General features: G+C 40.6%; 1 protein-coding gene across 4 annotated transcripts in view; it reads left to right on the top strand.

The window, feature by feature from the left end:
- The window catches only part of RAP1GDS1 (Rap1 GTPase-GDP dissociation stimulator 1), a 146,884-nt gene that overhangs the window by 58,694 nt on the left and 65,676 nt on the right, over positions 1-22,514 (top strand). For 2 of the 4 annotated variants that reach the window (XM_056567117.1, XM_056567138.1), the window contains exon 3: positions 15,172-15,294. The exons of the other annotated variants lie outside the window; for them this stretch is intronic. In XM_056567117.1, coding sequence (XP_056423092.1) covers positions 15,172-15,294 — 123 coding nt within the window. The remainder of the gene's footprint in view (positions 1-15,171; positions 15,295-22,514) is intronic. 4 annotated transcript variants of the gene reach the window in all.

The raw sequence follows: 22,514 nt of genomic DNA, 5'->3' as shown, positions 1-22,514 counted from the left end.
TCCATGGGCCGAATTCTCGTATAACTTCAGGGTCTCTGAATCTTCCTCCAAATCCCCATTTTTCGTGGTGTACGGCCGTCACCCTCTTCCCCCCCTCCCTACCCCCTTGCCCTCTGGTCTGCCCGCTGTGGATGAAATTTCTCGTGACCTTTCCATTATATGGAGAGAGACCCAAAATTCTCTCTTACAGGCTTCTTCACGCATGAAGAGGTTCGCGGATAAGAAAAGAAGAGCTCCCCCCGTTTTTTCCCCTGGAGACAAGGTATGGCTCTCCGCTAAATATGTCCGCTTCCGTGTCCCTAGCTACAAGTTGGGACCACGCTATCTTGGTCCTTTCAAAATTTTGTGTCAAATTAATCCTGTCTCTTATAAACTTCTTCTTCCTCCTTCTCTTCGTATCCCTAATGCCTTTCACGTCTCTCTTCTCAAACCACTCATCCTCAACCGTTTTTCTCCCAAATCTGTTCCTCCCACTCCTGTTTCCGGCTCCTCGGACGTCTTCTCGGTCAAGGAAATTTTGGCTGCCAAAAAGGTCAGAGGGAAAAATTTTTTTTTAGTAGACTGGGAGGGTTGTGGTCCTGAAGAGAGATCCTGGGAACCTGAGGACAACATCCTTGACAAAAGTCTGCTCCTCAGGTTCTCAGGCTCCAAGAAGAGGGGGAGACCCAAGGGGGGGGGGTACTGTTACGCCGAGCGCTCCGGGTCCCCGCTCCTCCCCGGAGCGCTCGCTTCACTCTCTCCGCTGCAGCGCTCCGGTCACGTCCTCTGACCCGGGGCGCTGCGATCCCGCTGCCAGCCGGGATGCGATTCGCGATGCGGGTAGCGCCCGCTCGCGATGCGCACCCCGGCTCCCCTACCTGACTCGCTCCCCGTCTGTTCTGTCCCGGCGCGCGCGGCCCCGCTCCCTAGGGCGCGCGCGCGCCGGGTCTCTGCGATTTAAAGGGCCACTGCGCCGCTGATTGGCGCAGTGGTTCCAATTAGGGTAATCACCTGTGCACTTCCCTATATTACCTCACTTCCCTTGCACTCCCTTGCCGGATCTTGTTGCCTTAGTGCCAGTGAAAGCGTTCCTTGTGTGTTCCTAGCCTGTGTTCCAGACCTTCTGCCGTTGCCCCTGACTACGATCCTTGCTGCCTGCCCCGACCTTCTGCTACGTCCGACCTTGCTTCTGCCTACTCCCTTGTACCGCGCCTATCTTCAGCAGCCAGAGAGGTGAGCCGTTGCTAGTGGATACGACCTGGTCACTACCGCCGCAGCAAGACCATCCCGCTTTGCGGCGGGCTCTGGTGAAAACCAGTAGTGGCTTAGAACCGGTCCACTAGCACGGTCCACGCCAATCCCTCTCTGGCACAGAGGATCCACTACCTGCCAGCCGGCATCGTGACAGTATGAGGTGTAACACATCTGTTAGGATACATTTACAGATCTTGACAACTTTTTATCAGCCAGACCAATACTGAGTCCACAACCAGAATAAAATAAAATTCTTTATTGTAAAAGTTTTTTTTCCCATTACTAACGTGTTTTGGATAAGTTTGCTTGTCCTTAATCATGGCTGTATCCTGTTCAAGTCATATGGATTGTCCATAATGAAATAAGTGAAAGGCTCCCAGGAGGTAGATACTAGGAAACTGCCCCTGATCATAATACTTCTGTATAGTGAGCCAAGAGGACAATACAGTGTTGCTACCGTGTTTCTCAGAAAATAGGACCAGGTCTTATATAAAATTTAGCCACAAAAACAACATTTGCAACATCTGGAGGTCCGCAGGTTGGAGACCACTGGTGTAGGTCTTGTTTTCGGGGTAGGGCTTATTGCAGCCCCGAAAATCCACCCCGATAATCCAGCTAGGGCCTATTTTTGGGGTAGGTACTATTTTTGGGGCATTTTAGGGACAAAAGGCAAGAAAGAGGGAGATTATTTTATCTTGTAGTCCCCTCTCTCCCTGCTTGCAGCAAGCTCAGTTTTAAATATAAAAAGATTAGTGTAGCTCACTCAGTAGAATATATACCTGAGGTTAACTGGTGTTACCTTCACCCAAAGGTCTAATGAATTATAATAAATTGAAATAGCTGATGGAATCAACTAGTCTGAGGACTGGTCTTTACTGGTCTTTTAGTTGATTCCATCAGCTATATAAATATATTATAATCTCAGTTTTAAGCCAGTCTCTGCAGCCTGGAGGGTGATGTGCCTGTTTAATGTTGGAGGCCAATAATGTTTTCCTCCGCTTAACAAGAACCACAGTAAGTGGTAAATTTGGTAAGCGATTGGAGGTGGCATTTAGACTGGAGCACATGCGCACATACTGTGGCATTATTCATGTGCACCCCCTCTGTTTAAAGCGATATATTTTACACTCCTAACTTTTTTCAAACTGAGATGATTCTTGATTTTAATCTTACTTATGTTTTCGTCATTCCCTATGTAAAAGAATGGTGCCAATTGTAATAAAAAGAAGTCTGTTTGAGTGTGCCCATGTTATAAAAGCATTTGGAGGAGCAGGTGACCATCACATCACTCAGCCCCCCCTCTATATTAGAACAATGCATGGCATGCTATAAACTAGCACAGTGGAGGAAGCTGAGTGATGTTGTATAATGGCATGCCCCTCTATATGGCGCCTCCTAAGCGGCGGTCACGAACAGGCGATCAAGAGGGCAGTACTTTTATCAATGTGTATTATGAGATAGAACTGTATTACAGGACAATATGTAAGTGACCTATTATTTTCAGTAATACATCTTTCATTTAAACACCTAAGAAGTGGTCAACCCCTTTCATTTAAGGCCACATCAATGCAACAGTAAAGTGCATTAATTTTGGTGTGGAATGCACACCATAATCCATTTTTCATTATCTTTAATAGGAATTTGCTCTGTTCTATACAAAACACAGATTTTTATGTCTGTTTGGGGGAAAAAGTTACCTGTCACTTACTGCAGTGTTTCCATGTGAATAGCCAGGAAATGGATTAGTCCTATTGTATGGAGCTAATCTGTGTCCAAATGACAATATTCTGACTATAAAAAACAATATATAGTTACCTTTCAATGTTATACTAATACGATAGTAAAAACTATAGCAGGTGCAGTTTTACATAAAAGGATCATAAGATGTCATCAAAAAGGTCCTATCATACGAAAAATATGTAAACCCGCAGGCTGGGAGAGACTGGAGACTTACTGATGGAGAAGTTCAGTACTTGTTTTTTCTATATTATTATTTATGGAAGCTTGGAATCAGCATTTTTTTGAAACTGCTGATTTTAGGTGGCGTGGTGTACTCTGACAGAAGACTCTAAAGTTAGTCATTTCTTCCATGAATACACATAACCACAAGCATTTCAGACTTGCTAGAACGAATGCAAATAATGATAAAGGCTGAGTTCATTACTTCTGCCACATCACTACCATTAGACTTTTCTTGTTTTATTCATACCATTCTGAGATAAAATTAGTTTGGCTCTGTTCACATCATGTCAGTTATATACATTATGCAAAAAGAAAAAAGTACATATTACGCACTCACCCGGTTTCATGCCAAAGAATGGGTATCTTTATTCCAGGGTTAACATGGAAAACAGGACAACAGGTCGGGAAGAGGAAGGAGATGGAGCTCGGCCGAGCTCGGGGAACGACGGTCAAGTTTCTCGCGTTCTCCGGTTGGTCACACCCATGTGGGCGTGACCAAACTGAGAACCCGCGAAACGGAACCGTCGTTCCACGAGCTCGGCCGAGCTCCATCTCCTTCCTCTTCCCGACCTGTTGTCCTATTTTCCATGTTAACCCTGGAATAAAGATTCTTTGGCATGAAACCGGGTGAGTGCGTAATATGTACTTTTTTTCTTTTTGCATAAAGTATCTCTGTTTGTTCCATATAAGAGCACCTCTGACATCATTGCCGCACCACCCGTCCATCCACATCAGCTCAGCTTCAGCGTTCACAGGACCGCTAGACTACACTACAGTGCCGACTCTTTTTCTATTTTTGCTAGATATATACATTATGACAATTTACTGATGCATTAACTCTTTTGGCAGGACCTTCCTCTGCCATCACAAAGTAGGGCATTTGCAAGTATGAACAAACTTCTAAGCAGCTACAGTGCTTGTACAAATCCCACAACCTCTTCAAACAGATGATCAGCAGGGGTGTCGGGAGTTGGACTCTAATATTGATGGCCTATCAGGAGGTTATTTCATCAATGTTTAAAGAGTACCTGTCACCAAATAAAACTTTTTTAATATAGTGTTCCTTGTGTAATTTAGCACTTTCCCATTAGACACTTTCCCATTCACCTAATTATAAAATTATCAACATAAATATGTTTAAAATGTAATAGAAAAACGGCCACTAGGTGTCTTTGTTCTGTTCCCTGCTACAATTAATACAGTGAGTTTGGTCTCCTCCTGGCCTGGCAGGAGAACAAACTCAGGAAGTGTTTCTCTGCACTGAGCTTGATAGACAGTTGCACAGAAAGTGAGAGCTTCACAGATTATGACAGAAAGCCACACATACTGAAACCTGCAGGAGAGCCTCACTGATAGCAACATATACTGAAACATGCACAGAGCCTCACTTAAAGGGGTACTCCGGTGCGTAGACATCTTATCCCCTATCCAAAGTATAGGGGATAAGATGCCTGATCGCGGGGGTCCCACCACTGGGGACCCCCGTGATCTTGCATGCAGCACCCCAGTTAAAATCAGTCCCCGGAGCATGTTCGCTTCGGGTCTGATTACCGGCGACCACAGGGCTGGCGGCATGTGACTTCACGCCTCCGCCCCCATGTGACGTCACGCTCCGCCCCTCAATGCAAGCCTATGGGAGGGGGCGTGACAGCCAGACCCCTACCAGAATTTTTTTTTTATCTCCATATATTTCTACCCATAATGACTCCACATTATCGTTTCCATCCCGTATATCCTCCCGCAGTGCGACCTTCAGACTGGACTTTACATAAAGACAAAGGCCTCCCCCTTTCCATTTTGTCCAATCCTTCCTGAATAGAGTATAACCCTTTATGTTGACCGCCCAGTCACAGCTATTGTTCAACCAAGTCTCTGTTATACCCACTATGTCATAATCCTCCATTTTTAACTCCAGTTCGTCCGTTTTATTGTTCAGACTTCAGGCATTAGTCAACATGCAATTCAATGGTGTATGTTTTTTTTTTCCTATGAAGCCTATCCCTATTATATAGTCTAACCCCTCCCTCCTCTCCACCCCCAGGTACATTAAGAAGTACCCCCACTCTATCTACACTATCTTCCACCTCTATGTTGTATGTTCCCTCCCCCCCAGTCCTAGTTTAAACACGCCTCCACCCTTCTAGCCATCTTCTCCCCAAGCACTGCTGCACCCTCCCCATTGAGGTGCAGCCCCACCCTACGATAGAGCCGGTAACTGACAGCGAAGTTGGCCCAGTTCTCCATTAACCCAAACCCCTCGTTCCTACACCAGCTTCTGAGCCACTTGTTTACCTCCTTAATCTCCCGCTGCCTCTCTGGTGTGGCTCGTGGTACAGGTAATATTTCAGAAAATATTACCTTGGAGGTCCTTGACTTAAGCTTGCGGCCTAAGTCCCTGAAATAATTTGTAAGGACACTCCACCTACATCTTACTTTGTCATTGGTGCCAATATGTACCATGATTGCTGGGTCCTCTCCAGCCCCACCCAGCAACCTGTCAACCCGATCAGCAATGTTCCAAACTTGACCACCAGGAAGAGAACACACTGTTCGACGATCTCGGTTTTTGTGACCGATCGCCTTGTCTTTCCCCTAATAATTGAGTCCCCCACTACCAGTACCTGTCTGGCCTGCCCTGCATTCCTCCCTCCCTCCCTACTGGAACTGAAGCAGACACCCCCCTGGCGGTCAGAGGCAGTATCTTGCTGCAGTACTGCTAGCTCTAAAATGGCATCCCCCTCATCTGCCAACCAGGCATACTTGTTGGGGTGTGGCAGTTCAGGACTATCCTCCCTGGCACTTTTCCCTCTACCCCGTTTTCTAACTGTAACCCAGCTAACTGCCTGACTGTCCTGCACCTCCGTCCCACTATCCTCCCCCACCTCTACCCCAGAGAGTACTTGCTCAGTGAGCTGGAGACTCCTCTCCAAGTTGTCAATGCTTCTCAGTTTTGCCAGTTGCTCCTCTAGATCCAGGATCTGGGTTTTCAAATGAACAACTCGCACACATCCTGCACAACAATATGCACCCTCAAACTGCTGTTCAGGGATTGCATACATTGCGCAAGATGTACACCGGACTGCATTTTCCAACATGGAGGCCATACTAGTTCTGGGGATTTCACTGATTAACAGCCAAAAACAGTCAGTAACTATTAGAATTAAATTCTCAGTAGACCATGTGAGTTAGTCTCAAAAGTGTAAGCAAAGTAACCCTCACAGCGATCTCAAACTCCTGCTTTCAAACTCTGTTTTCTAACTCTCTTACAGTGCCTCTCTTGCAAAGCACACTCAGACATTAATTATGCTTTCTCTAGCATGTCACTGATATGTGCTGTGTCCACGTCATCCTATTTCTGGACAGCGCAACAGATTTTAAAAAATGACCTGCGTTACAATTGTCGTTGCCTGCACTATCAAAGGGGTATTCTGGGATTTTTTGGTTCTTTAGATGTAAGACAGGGACAGCAAAGTTACTCTAGTTACTAATATACTTAATTTTACCTGTGGCAGGAATCGAATTTCTTTGACTCTCTTTTCTGAAGCCTACAAAATCAGTGTTCCAGAAGTTTCCCTGGAGTTGCTTTATCTGTTCTGTGTGAAGCCAGCCCCTGATGACATTAATAGCACACATGTCCGTGCATTCATCATCACACAGTTTCACAGCTTGTGTCAGGTTGTGCTGTGCTGCAATGGGTGGGATGACATATGTGTGGGATGGAAATAAGTCACCACCCACGGTCAAACAAAAGATCCTGGGAATTGTAGTCTGAGGGAGGTCACAGAACTAGGAAGTAGCCAGTTTCCAAAAACAAGCCAGCAGTGTGACACACCATTTACCACCAACACACAGATCCTTGGTGGTAATAAAATCACAAAAATTATGTTGGATAACTCCTTTAACCCTGTATAAACATGTAAGTGATGCTTCTGACAGATTCCCTTTAATATATCCAGGTAGGAGTGGCCAGTGACAGTATCCTTTGCAAAAAAAGAGGCTGCCATAAACTTTACACCTGCACATTTCACAGAATACATTTACTTTGGTTCATTCCCATGTGTGGTTGATAAGGTCACTAGATTTTTCTAAGCCCCATATTTCTACTTGAAAGGTAGCCTTATCACTGAACACCAGCCTATTAGTGAATTCTTCCTCTTCCAATTGACTCTGTAGGGCTTACATTTTTTAAATGATATGCTATACTGTAGTTTGAGGTGCCTGTTACTGACCATTAATACTGATGTTACTTTACTTTCAGCCCTTTACTTTTGCACCATCCTTTTTGAGTCACCCTGTATATGTCTAGCGTATTCTTTTCACAGCTAGGTACAATTCCTTGTGACAAATTTGTGTCCGTGATTACCGTCTTTCCATTGACTATAATAGCAGGTAGACTAACCCGCACTATTCTGCTCTATTCATTAATCTTCCACATTATTTTAGTGAGGACACTAACAGGGATGTGGAATTCCTATCGCCCGACGCACGGCTTCACTCACAGGGGTGTATGCAGCGGGCTCCGGACTGGTTCCCACTCTATACTCTGCCGCCCTCAGCTGTTCTCAGTAGCCTGGGGCCGCCGCTAAAAGCCAGCATGCGGCTGGCTATTAACCCTTTAGATTGCCGCTGTCAAAGCAGACAGCGGCGTCTAAAGGGACATGTGAATGCTCCCTGGTTGGCTCGTGGGGTGGATCGCCCCTCCGCAGCGCAATCGCGAGGGGGAAATCCACTATAGAGGTAGCCGGAGGGCTTACCTCTGTTCCCTGGTGTCTGTGGCTCTGTCATTGATAGAGCCTGGCTGGACTAGGCTCTATCAATGGATCGCAGAGCACACAGATCAGTGGAGTTCAATAGAACTCTATTGATCTGTATGAGGAATCTAATGATTCCTCCTAAAAGTAAAACAAAAACAAAAAAGTTTTAATAAAAGTTTAAAAAAACACACATTAACCCCTTCCATGTTAAAAGTTCAAATCACCCCCTTTTCCTATATAAAAACATGTAAACATAATAAAATTAAACATATTTAATATCACTGCATGCATAATTGTACGAACTATGAAAATATAACATTATGTATCCCATACGGTAAATGATGTAAATGTAAAAAAAAATACCAAACCACAGAATTACAATTTTTAGAATATCCAAGAAAGAAAGAGTTAAAAAGCGATTACAAAGTCAGATCAATACCAAAATGGTACCGATATAAAAAACAGATTATGGCGCAAAAAATTAGCCCTCATACAGCCTGGTATGAGGGCAAATTTTTTACAACTTCGTAGCCTTCATCGACTTTGCCGAACACCACATGCTTTCTGTCCAACCATTCAATTTAACAGTGCAGACGAAGAACTGGGAACCATGTGTGTTAGGTCCAGCATTGGCCATAGATAAAAAAAATTTAAAAAAGCTACAGGGGTCAAAAAATGGCAATTACATTTTTTTTTTTTTAAAGTTCAGAATTTTTTTGAAATTAGTAAAACATGACGGAAACTATACAAGTCTGGTATTGCTGTAATCAGGCCGGCCTAAAGTATCAAACTAAAATGTTAGCTCAACCACAATATAAATGTATAGGTGTAGAAAAGAAAACCGCCTTATCTGCTAAATTATCTTTTACTATTTCTATTTCACTTCACCGATTTTATTTTTATAATAATTTTTTGGTTCGGAGAATGTTATTAAAAAATTAAAAGGTATCATTATAGTAGTTAGTTATGGCTATTATAGGGAGAGGAGTTAAAAACGAGAGTGTAAAAGTGAAAATTGGTCCGGACAAGTGGATCGTCATAAGGGACAAGTAGATTTTGCTCCCTTTTAGTCCTGTGGACAAGTAGTTTTTTAAATTAAATTTACACACCCCTGCACTTAATTTAATAAGCATGATCGAGTTGCTTTTTCATGCATGTATCTGGATTTCATCATGGCAGATTACTGACACGTCACTTGTTAGTTCACATTGTATGAGCAACACACTGCACCAAGTAGGACATGCAGCAATCCAACCAGTCAGTGGTGAGCTTGTACAGTGTCTGTAAAATATTCCTTTTTGTCATCCTTATACAAAACAGAAAAGATGTGCGGTTTCTGCTCCAGCTATAAATGTTCAGGTATAGATAAAGTTTATAAATAAAAAGGTTTTACTTCAGCGTATCCTTAGTTGGCCCCAGCACAATTAATATGCTATATTTATAAGCAGCTTAGTTTCTAACCCTCTACGATAGTTTTACTCAAGTTTATGAACAGAAATAGAATTGGACTTAATGTAAAATGTAATTGAATTGTCCAGTTATAATAGTGTATAGTTAGGTGTATTATTACTGAGGGTCACAAATATTTGGCTCAATTAAGTGAATGTATCAGCTAGATTTTTTACTCATTATAGCCAGATACTGAAAAATATATATATATTTTCTAATCTTTCTATTCTTGTAAATCACTACATTATTATGGGGGCAGCCATCTTGCCTGAGCTATTTTAACAGCATTTATAGATATGCCTTACCCAAGCCTCATGAACAATAGGCATAATGGTTTGGAGCAGACCTTATTCACCACTGTGGGAGAGTTTTCTATGCATGATATGTGATCTGTTCATAGGTCATTGTGTATGGAGGGTAAAGGTTGAGCTCAGGCATTTATCGTGACCTGCTTGATCCCATATAATGCTATCACCTGTAATATGATGTTAAGTGATCTGTACAGATCAAACTATTGCAAGGTGTAAAAGGCAATTTTGGCACCAAACGTAAAATTTTTCACTTGAAGACTTCTGAATGTGTCCCTCAGTATGTGGCCCAGGGGGCCTGACATATATCAAGATATGGCTTCAGACAGGATGCCGGCTCCACGAGGTGCAGGATAGACTCAGTATAAGACCAGGTAAAAAGGAAACTGGTTTATTCCCAAGATCCAATGCGTTTCACTGCAATCTCGCAGCTTCATCAGGCCTGATGAAGCTGCGAGATTGCTGTGAAACACATTGCATCTTGGAAATAAATCAGTTTCCTCTTTACCTGGTCTTATGCTGAGTCTTTCCTGAGCCTCGTGGAGCCGGCATCCTGTTTGAAGCCATATCTCTCCTTGGAACCATATCAGCCACAGGGCTGCAGCTTGCTCATTTATTCTACACGCATACCATTATTGTGTATGTTGGTACACAAAAGTTTGGGGTGAGCGGCTTTCATGCCTTGCCTTTTTATTAATTTGTATCTCTTTTAATGCACCATGGAGCACTCTCACATTCCTTTTTAGAATATTCTCTTTTAACACCTGCACACGTATCATACTGTGGGATAACACCTTTCGTGTATCCCACAGGGGTGAAATCAGTTATCAATAGGACTTTGTTATCACTTTTGGTGCAAACTCCAGGAAATGTCCATATAATGGCCCTTATCTGCTAACATCATAGCCTTTTACAAGGGCCAATAATATCAGTAACAAATATTTCTACCAACATTTTTTTTCCTGATCATTGCCCCATATAAGGGTGCATTCACACTGGGGAATCTCCACTCGCTGAATTCAGGGAGCGTAGATTCCATCTGGCTGCCGCAGTCGAAGGCACTTCAGCGCTAGGTCCGCGGGGCACTGAGCCGTCACCATTGACAGCTATGCAGGCGGAATCCTCGCAAAGAACGAGCATGCTCTTTCTTTGCTCGGAACAATTTCAGCGGCGGAATTGTCCGCCGCTGAAATTCTGCAGTGTGAACGGGTCTCGCGGATACCCATTCACACTAATGTTAAGTTCACACCGCCTGTGAATATCGCGGAAATTCCGTAGTGTGAACATACCCTAAATCTCACCGATCAGCTGACAAACTATGTGGACATCATGGGTTGTTTGGACCATGTCTTCCTATGTAAACAGGGAATGGGCAGCCCACAAACAATATGGGGGAGATTTATCAAAACCTGTCCGGAGGAAAAGCAACCATAGCAACCAATAAAATTACTACTTTCGTTTTTCAGAGGCCATCAAAAATGAAAAAAAGCAATCTAGTTGCTATGGGCAACTCAGCAACTTTTTCTCTGGACAGGGTTTGATAAATCTCTAGGTCTATGGGTGAAAAAGGTTTATTAAACAATCATAAGGAATGAATTGCCATGTGTAAATAAGTGGCAAGTCAGTACTTGTGATGGACATGCAAAGAATAATAAACAGAAAAGCATTCAGCTCACCACATGCCTATTCTGAATGAAGAGTGTCCTGGAGCAGGGAGCATGGAAGATAGACGCCAAGCCATATCCTTGGTTATTCAGCAATCCAGAAACGAAATTCAAGGGCTCAAGCTCCACAAAAAATAGTAGTTAAAAAATAAAAAAATGTATTCCATAATTCTTTAAAAACCAAGAAGGACAAAGACAAACATGATGTGCTCTGGTGAGTTAAAAACCCACGTCCACCGAATCATTTCGAACAATAATGTTCTTAGTCATGGCATGAGACCCTCACACTCTGCATGGTTTTTATATACTGAGGTGTTCACCCTCATACAAACATAGCTCCACCTGCTACAGTTGAAGCTCCTTACAGCTGGAAGGACTTGTAACGAATTATCCCAAAAGAAAGCGAACTTCAATAGTATTCAAGAATAGTAGTTAAAAATAGCTCAAAGAAACACTGGAAAAAACAGTGCATTCACTGTATATACAGAAGACCCAATTCAACAAAGTTTAAAAAAATCTATGGAAAAAATCATGTTCGTTGTGAAAACATCGATAAATATATACTGGATTGTTCCTGTAATTCACACTCAACAGACACCCAAAAAGCTTCACTTTTCAACAAAATTCGAAAAACTTTTAACCTCTACGAGGTGGGTACACACATTAAAAACCATAGCTATCCACTCTAAATGAATCACATTGATATAATATAACTGTGTTTGACAAATTCCGATATAGACCATGACCCAAAAAACGCACCATGTGAATGTCAATATCCACAGATGCATCTCTTGAAAATAACTCCAATGAAAACATCAATATAGACTAGATTGTTTATGTAATTCATACCCCGTGGATATCTTGTGTCGAGTACTAATATCCAGTAAGCTTCTCTTTTCAACAAAATTCGAGACCAGTCTCCACCTCGACGAGGGGGATATACACGGTCAATATCACAGACTTCTAATGTGGATAAATTGCCTTGATGTATTTCAGTTATGTGTTTAGACAGCCCAGACATAGATCGTGACATAAGAGACGCACCATCTGAACAATGAAAATGCATCTTTAAAATTTTCTCGTAGTACAGCCAACATATTGAACATCGCAACTCTTACACAAGACTAAATATACAACATGTGTGGAATCACAGTTTATAAAAGACTTAATGGGAAATGTACTACCAGTATTTTTCGATGAGAACGGAGTAGACTTAGAAATAAAACCACACAAATTGCATTTGCTCCTTGCACATTTGAAACATCCCTTAACATGTAACCACATATTGTGTTTAACATTACTGAAAAAGTCACTGGGTGACAATGGATTGCGAATAGACCGACCTCTTCTTGCAACTATATTCGCACCATTATGGAGAATATTATTTAGAATATCATCCTCATAAAGAACAGGTAAATGCTTCATAACAATTGATTTGATTTGAGAAAAATTTGTACTGTATGGCGTGGAAAAAGTGTGATGGACAGTCTATTTTCTGTATAAAAGCACAATTAGGGTGCGTTCACACTGTGGAATCTCTGCTCGCTGAATTCCGCGAGCGGAGATTCCGCCTGGCGGCTGCCGCCGAGGAAACTTCAGCGCTAGGGCCGTGGGGCACTGAGCCGTCACCATTGATGGCTATGCAGTGCTCGCGGAATCCGCGCAAAGAATGAACATGTTCTTTCTTTGCGCTGAACAATTTTTCCGCCGCTGAAATTCCGCAGTGTGAACGGGCCTCGCGGAGATCCATTCACACTAATGTTAAGTTCACACGGAGTTCCGCTTGTGGAATTCCGTAGTGTGAACGCACCCTTAGAGTGATTTATCTATATACTATCTAGAGTACCCGGTGTTGCCCGGTTTTTCCTTCCTAATCCTTGTTGGGAAGGAAAATCAACAAAGGAGAAAGCTTTTGGCTTAATATCCCATCCTTAATATCCATATATTGTTGCCATATCCCAACCCCATATCTCGTCCTCATATCCCGTCCTTGTGTCCCGTCCTTGTGTCCCGTCCTTGTGTCCCGTCCTCGTGTCCCGTCCTCGTGTCCCGTCCTCAGGTGGGACTGATTTGTGATGAAGATATTGTAAGCTGAAAATAGAAGGGGATGTGACTTTGTGGGACTGGGCATGATTTGCAAGCCAGACTGATACACAAAAAACGGTAGGGCTTAAACAGTGGGCATGTCTTTGTGAGATGGGTTGTGGCTTGCAAGCCGGACTGACACATTCACCAGGAGATGCAGAGCAGAGCATCTGTAATATGTGTACCAGGTATTATTGAAATATTTACAGCTGTACGGAAGTTATGTGGGAACATACATTTCCCATAGATTTGCATGGGACTTTAAACGAAAACCCCGACCCTCACAAATGGGGTTAGTTAAGGGTTAAATTAACTATCCTATATTTTAAGTGGACATATAACGTGTGTGTATGTATGTATGTATGTTTGTGTGTATGTTCCAGCATCACATCCAAACAGCTGAAGATATTAACATGAAACTTGGCACACATGTTACTAATATGTCAACAACAAACATAGGATTGGTAATTTAACCCTTACTCATCCCTATTTGCAAGGGTCAGGTTTTTTTTTTTTTTTTTTAAAGTCCCATACAAGTCTATGGAAAATGTTACTGCATAACATGTTATTTATATGTCCACTATAAAAATAGGATAGTTAATTTAACCCTTACCTACCCCCATTTGTGAGGGTCGGGGTTTTTGTCCCATGCAAATGCAAATCTAAGGGAAATGTATGTTCCTGCTTAACTTCCATACAGCTGGAGATATTTCAATAATACCTGGTACACATATTACTTATATATAAAAAAAAAAAAAAATATGATAGTTAAATTAACCCTTACCTACACCCTTATATAAAAGATGGGTTTTTGTTTCCAGTCCCATGCAAGTATATGGGACTTCCAGTACCTTACTCCACAAGCTCCGCTCTGCATCTCCTGGTGAATGTGCCAGTCCGGCTTGCAAGCCACACCCCATCTCACAAAGCCCCACCTCTTTTATTCTCTACCTCTTTTATTCTCTACCCTTTTTGTGCATCAGCCTGGCTTGCAAATCACGCCCAGTCCCACAAAGTCACGTCCCCTTCTATTTTCAGCTTACAATATCTAAATCACAAATCAGTCCCACCTGAGGACATGAGGATGGGACATGGGACATGAGGTTGTGATATGTATGAGGAAGGGATATGAAGACCGCATATGAGGTCGGGATATGGGGACGGGATATGGGGTTGGGATGTGACAACAATATATGAGGATGGGATATGAAGTCAAAAGTTTCCTCCTTTGATTTTTCTCCCCAACAAGGATTAAGAAGGAAAAACCGAGCAACGCCGTGTACTCAGCTAGTTTCCTAATAAATATGAACTAAGCTGCATCTTCTTGGACATGAAGCCAGCTTTGATAGTTATATCCCAGTTTTGGCCTGTAAATAGAAACTTTTACATTCAATTCAAAACATGCAGGTTTTTTTTTTTTTTATTGGAATACACTGCCCTAGAAATGTGGAACAAAATGTTGAAACTGTATGGCATTGTAGGTTTAAGCAAACTGATATAGAGAAAGCTTGCCATGGCTTATGTATGACCATATAATCAGTATGTTATAATAGATTATTAAATCAGTAGAAATAATTATCATATGTGTAAAACCATCCTAAAGAAATGCTCCTGTACTGCTGTAATGACAGATCAGTCACTGTCTGCATGACAACCTAGTCCTCTTGTATAAAGAGTCTTATTAATTTAGCAGCATATTGATGTTTTTTCTTTCAGACGTAGAGAGCAGTGAAAAAATCCTTCAGAATGGGATTCTTCAAGTATTTGCAAGTCTTTTGAACTCACAATCTTCTCGCACGGCAAAAATAGCTCACATCATAGCCGAAATAGCAAAAAATGGTGAGGTTTTCCACGAGAACTTTAACTGCTGGAACATCTTCAGTTATTCACCTCATTTGTCAGTATGTTTTAATTCATTTTCATTTTTTATGTAGAGATGGTTAATCCCCTGCATCATTTTAGCTTACTTTGAGTTTATGCCATTAAGAGATGATCATTTTATCCATATTCCAAACCTGCATGATTTTCCATATTATGCCGTAGAAAGTCACCACTTTATACAGCCTGAAGTCAAAATACAACCTGTTATCATTTATACACCTGTTCTAGCTATACCATCTTGATTTATAGATCTGTCACTTACAACAGGCGATATATATGAGGCTCAACTCTGTGTGTTACCTAATATACACCAAAGTCAAAAATAAAAGAAAGGGGCTGGCTCCTCAAGACTATCCCAACAGAACACTGCTAATCTAGAATAAAATAGATATGCAGGGGGTTTGATATTTCATGTTAATTGTACTAACAATACCCTAAAAAGTCTGAGCTGCCCGATGTATTTAAAATGAAAACTATTAATGTTATAAAAAATTTACATATGCAAATACTAAAGGTTAAAACCCTATAAACAATTATATAATAAAACTTTGACTCTGGCGTTGTAATTTATTACATACATAAATAATGCCAAGACTATAAGGTGGAATATGGTAGATGCGCCACAAGAGATGCTCGTATCTATACACAATTGGTTTTGGTCAATGTTTTTCCAATATTGACCCACAAGTCACACCATAGGTGTATATCATTCAAATAGTGGTATTTCTGCCTATTCCTCTGGATTTATCGCTTGGGTTGGTAGCTAAAGTTGTACGTAAACCAAGATTATAGCGATGCCTCTTTTCCAGGGGTGTTGTAGGAATCTCCAACGATAACAGTCTGCATCACAATACGGCATCCTGTATTTTTTTATTAAATACTGCTGTTCACGGCATCGGTAAGTGTAGCACCATTGTTTGTCTCCGACAAGCTCCAAAATTTGCAGGCTAGATGGAAGAAGAGTTGCTACACCTTGTTAGGTGTCCTGGAAACAGAAATCAAAGCAGTTGAGTGAGAGTTAGAATCACCTCCACTTGATCTAAAGGAAAGATTAAGTAAATAAAGGTGGGGAATTGTAGAAATGAATCCTATATGAATGACATAAATAAGTTATTTTTCCCGTTTTGCACCATATGCCATATATCCTTTCGGAATATTTCATAGAAGGCAACAGAACGCGTTTCGCTTTGGCTTGGCACCTTCCTTAAGAGTCCTGAAAAATGGTTTATGAATATATATGTATACCAACAGAGCATATCAATCCAAGTAAAACAAAAATATGTATACGTCGGCCATCTAACGAACATGTGTTGTTAAGGAAAGCAAATAGAGTATTTGTTTCCACTAATGAAACTTCAATAATTATGAGCCAAGATAAATTAATATAAGGGTAGTTATAAAAAAAAAAAAAAAAAAAAAATTTCCAGGTCAAACACTTTGGTAATAAAGTATTAAAGTCATAGATAGCTTTAGATTCTGCTCTCAAGATTTTGCCACATGTTCACCGCTCCTTCAGTCTGTCTTTACTATAAGAACGCGTCACAAATCTGTGGGGTTTTCATTATTACAGGATTTAAAGTGGACCCAGGGTGTGTTTTTGTAATCCCACTTTAATATTGTATATATATATATTCCGCCACTCTCTTATATAGAGGTCTGGCAGTTATTCCGATATATTGCTTTTGACACTGGTCGGAACTGGCATGGGTACCAGGTTCACGCCAAGCTATGCCAGTTTATTCATGCCATATTAGGAAAAGATTACCATCTTTTCCCGCTTTGGCACTGACCTAGTCCTATGGTGTTGTTATATTGACAACATTTTATTGATGTGGGGAAGGCAATTGAGAACTTTTTATATAAGGGCTGAATATAAATACTTTAAACTTTTTTTTCACACACTCATATAGTCAGTCAGTAGTTTTGAATTTCAGATTATGGTTGTAGATAATAAACTGAAGTATAGCATGTACATCCAAACTACGAGTAGGAATTACAGGGGTACTCCGGTACTCTGTATGAGGAAATGTCCAGAGCAGGATAAAATCCCCATAACAAACATATGCTGCTCTGGACAGTTCCTCACACAGACAGCAGTGTCAGCAGAGAGCACTGTGGACAACACAAAAAAGAAATTCAAAAAGTAAAGAATTTCCTCTGTAGCATACAGCTGCTAAAAAGTCCCAAAAGGATTAAGACTTTTTTAATAGAAGTAATTTACAAATCTGTTTAACTTTCTGGCACATACTCATTTAAAAAAAAAAAAGTTTTCCACCGGAGTACCCCTTTAACACTCTAGCCGCCACTTGCTCAGGTGTCTGTTAAACGACCCTTTACACTTTACAAGGAACACCAAATTTGAAAAGGAAGTGCATTGCCTAAATGTGCAGTTTAGGAAGAAAAATTACATACCACCAAATCCCCTCCCCCCCCTCCCCCAATCCTTAGAGTAAGGAGTCTAAATAGAACAGAGTTTTTCAGTAATACAATGCCTTAAGATGAGACAGTTATGCAAGTTACGAAGGCACAAAAGAACAATACCATAATGCTTTTGCCCCTCTGTATTGAATATAGGCAGATAAGCAGAATTATTTAGAAGTATTGGCCACTTCTTTTAAACCTAGTTTGACATTTACCAGCAAACCCACTAATAGTATATCTACAACATTCTAGACCTAAGAGTTTTTTAGATGTGGGAAATGTAGTAACTGCAGAGTTGAAAAATGTACCTGTAATGAAGAATAAGTTATTTCATTTAACAATGCATTTACACCCTCAATAAAAGAATGTGTAACTTGTAAAAGTTATATATTTAAATACTTTCCCTAGTCAAAAGCAATATATAGGAAGAACTGCCATACCATTATATAAGAGTGGCAAAACATATATACAATATTAAAGTGGGATTAGAAAAACATACACTCAGCCCAATTTAAATCCTGTCATAATCAAGACCCCAAAGATTTTAAATATTTGGTGCTCTTTTAAGTAAATAAAGACTGGAGGGGTGGGGAACATGTGGCAAGAAGCTCGGGAGCAGAATTTAGAGCTATCTATGACTTCAATATTTTATTATCAAACGGTTTAAACTCAAACCTTTTGACTTTTTAAAATAGCAGTTCCAATTAGATGTAGGTTTTAGTTATGTAGATCTTTATTCTATACTATGTGCAAGGAGAAGGTGAAAAAAGTCGGCAGACTCACCAAGGCTTCTTTTTTCAGGGTTGCTTCTTTATTAAATACTCACATATAAAACTTCGTGCATAGGGGGAGAGAGGATCACATAGAGGGGGGGTATTCACTGTCAGACGACAGAATCTGTTTCACTGGGTAATCGAGCTTCTTCTGGCCATGGCCAGAAGAAGCTCGATTACCGAGTGAAACAGATTCTGTCGCCTGACAGTGAATACCCCCCTCTATGTGATCCTCTCTCCCCCTATGCACGAAGTTTTATATGTGAGTATTTAATAAAGAAGCAACCCTGAAAAAAGAAGCCTTGGTGAGTCTGCCGACTTTTTTCACCTTCTCCTTGCACATTGTATTTGACTCGTCTTACAAGTCAGAGCACTACCTTAGCTTCGGGGACTACTCCTATTCATCCTAGATCCAGGTCCTATCGGTGGTCAGCAGCTGTGCCGGACATTGATATCTCTGTTTTTTGCCTTTATTCTATACTATTTAATCTTCAAATATGTTCAACTTCCTTTTCTATCGATCTCTCTCTCTATATATATACATATATATATATATATATATATATATATTTATTTCATGTGATTTATAATAAGCACTCTTATATTAACTTATCTTGGCTTATACCAATAGAAACAATACATGTATAATAGATGAAGATTGCATACATATTTATGTTTTATTTAGATTGATATGCTCTGTTGTTGAATACACTTATTTATTAACTGTTTTTCAAGACTAGTGAATGGCAAACTGGACTTTCACTCAACAGTGAAAGACAAAGAACCAATCCAAATACAGAAATGGTCTTTGCGGAGTCTTACTAGAAGTATAAGGTTAGGGAAAAAAGGAAAAGAAAGGGCACTCCTAGTGCAATAAAGTAATTGATGTAAGGATCCCCTTTTTGGCAACCCAGCTTACCAGATGATGTTGCACTAAGACCACAACACCTGGATGTGGGTGTAGACTCGCTCGGTGTTTGTGGAGATCCTTGCCGGTATTGAGGTGGCAGCTTCAGGTGGACTCAGTCCTCTGTAGGGGCGACGGTACAGTAAATTCTCAATGGTTGAGGAAACAAATCCTGTTGTATCCCAAAAAAAGGGGATCTTTAGCGCCGTCCTTATGAACAAATCTTGAAACAGTTTGTTCAAACATAAAGGTTTATTGGCGCAACATAAGTTCTGAACCCGGCCCTGGTTCTTCGTCAGTCAACAAATAAAAACTAATAGCAGTGCGGCAAAATTTAAAACACATTTTACATTTACTTCCGGTTCATCATATTACGTGAAAAAGAACAAATATTTGGAAACATGGTAACAACCAAAATATGTACAAAAGCTGTATTCTATAATTATTTACATGGCCATTATTGCATACTGTTTACGATATACTAAATGTTTTGCTTGTGGACTTATATCTCTCATTTTTTATATATATATATATATATATATATATATATATATATATATTATTTTGCCCATGCGCACGGGCAGTTATGAGGATGTTGATGTTGCTGTTTCTAGTGATGCATGCATTGCGCATGCGTGCATCCCGCTACTGGTTACGGCAGTGTGAACCCTGATGGTTTTGTTCTTAGGCAGAGCTGATGATTTTCTCAAGGTATGCCGCGCATGTGCATAACCAGTTGCAAAGGTGTTGATGCTGTTATTTCTAATAATGCATGTATTGTGCCTGCGCATATTCTGCTGCTGGTTGCGGCGATGTGAGTGCTGCAGATGTTGTTCTCAAGGTAATGAGTCCGTATGATTTCCAGCGTTATTAGTTTCACAATGAGTTCTTTATTATAATTTTTTTGTGATTTTGCTATGGTTCTCAGTGTTCTCCCATACATGCCTTTTTAACTTCTTCTGTATGGAATTCCTGAGGGCTGATATTGATATTAAAGGATCGTTTCAGTGATTTCATTCAGCCCTCTAGGGGTGATCGTGGACAGTTTGCATATCCAATAAACTTCCCTCTTCTTTAAGGTTTCGAAGCGATTAGATATATCTTCTTTGACCTGTTCTATGGGGATAATCCTGATTGGGTTTGGTTCAGATGAGTGAATTATGGAACAATGTCTGGATACTCCGTGTAGCAGGAATTTTTTTCAACATTGTGTTTTTGTTTTTACTAATTTGTTAAAGAGAAAAATATCCTATGGAAATCATAAAAGCATCATTTAAGTCTTTTCTCAAGTATCTGCGCTTGTGTCTTGAATGTAGAGTCTTCTGTACAATTTCTCCTCCCTCTTTTGAATTGGCTGTATGGAACGTTTTTTTTAGCCACTTTTTAAAGTGGCCACTGTCAAATTCAAGGTAACTGTTGACGACAACAGACTTGAAGTATGTGGAGGTGGTGAAATTAGTTGTATTGTGAGAAATGTTTAAATCCAGAAAGTGTACTTTATCGTCACTGAAATCCATTTCTCACAATACAACTAATTTCACCACCTCCACATACTTAAAGTCTGTTGACGTCAACAGTTACCTTTAATTTGTCGGTGGCCACTTTAAACAGTGGCTAAAAAACTTTCCATACAGCCAATTCGAAAGAGTGAGGAGAAATTGTGCAGAAGACTCTACATTCAAGACACAAGCGAATATACTTCAGAAAAGATTTAACCCCTTAACGACGCAGGACGTAAATGTACGTCCTGGTGAGCTGGTACTTAACGCACCAGGACGTACATTTACGTCCTATGCATAACCGCGAGCGATGCTCGGGTCATGCGCGGCAGGTCTCAGCCGCTGATAGCAGTCAGGGACCCGCCCGTAATGGCGGACATCCGCGATCGCGTGGATGTCCGCCATTAACCCCTCAGATGCCGTGATCAATACAGATCACGGCATCTGCAGCATTGCGGTACTTTGAATGGATGATCGGATCGCCGCGGCGATCCGATCATCCAGCATGGCGGCCGGAGGTCCCCTCACCTTGCTCCACCCGTCTCCCAGGGTCTTCTGCTCTGGTCTGCGATCGAGCAGAGCAGAAGATGACCGTTAATACTGCTCAGTGCTATGTCCTATGCCTAGCACTGAACAGTATTAGCAATCGAATGATTGCTATAAATAGTTTCCTATGGGGACTATTAAAGTGTAAAAAAAAGTAAAAAATTAAAAGTAAAAAAAATTTGAAAAACCCCCCTCCCCAATAAAAACGTAAATTGTCCCATTTTCCCTATTTCACCCCCAAAAAGTGTAAAACTAATATTTTATATACATATTTGGTATTGCCGCATGCGTAAATATCCCAACTATTAAAATCAAATGTTAATGATACCGTACGGTGAACGTAAACTTTTTTTTTTTTTTAAGTCCAAAATAGCTGCTTTTTTATAACATTTTATTCCCAAAAAAATTTATAAAAAAAAGTATTAAAAGTTTTATATAAGCAAATATGGTATCAATAAAAAGTACAGATCAAGGCGCAAAATATGAGCCCTCATACCGCTGCTTATACGGAAAAATGAAAAAGTTATAGGTCTTCAAAATAGGGGGATTTTAAATGTACTAATTTGGTTAAACAGTTTGCGTTTTTTTTAAGCACAACAGTAATAAAAAAAAGTATATTACCATGGGTATCATTTTAATCGTATTGACCCAAAGAATAAAGATCACATGTCATTTTTACAATAAATTGTTCGACGTGAGACCGAAACCTTCCAAAATTTGCAAAACTGCGGTTTTCTTTTTCATTTCACCACACAAATAGTATTTTTTTGGTTGTGCCATACATTTTATGGTAAAGTGAGTGATGGCATTACAATGGACATCTTGTCATGCAAAAAACAAGCCCTCATACTAGTCTGTGGATGAAAATATAAGAGTTATGATTTTTTGAAGGCGAGGAGGAAAAAACGAAAACGTAAAAATAAAATTGTCTGAGTCCTTAAGGCCCAAATGGGCTGAGTCCTTAAAGAGAAAAAATATCCTAAGGAAATCATAAAAGCATCATTTAACAGAGTAAAAACAAAAACACAACTG

The sequence above is a fragment of the Hyla sarda genome, chromosome 1 (assembly GCF_029499605.1).
Source record: "Hyla sarda isolate aHylSar1 chromosome 1, aHylSar1.hap1, whole genome shotgun sequence".
Taxonomy (NCBI): domain Eukaryota; kingdom Metazoa; phylum Chordata; class Amphibia; order Anura; family Hylidae; genus Hyla; species Hyla sarda.
The sequence above is the reverse complement of the archived record's forward strand: the minus strand, read 5'-3'. Positions and strand labels throughout refer to the sequence as shown.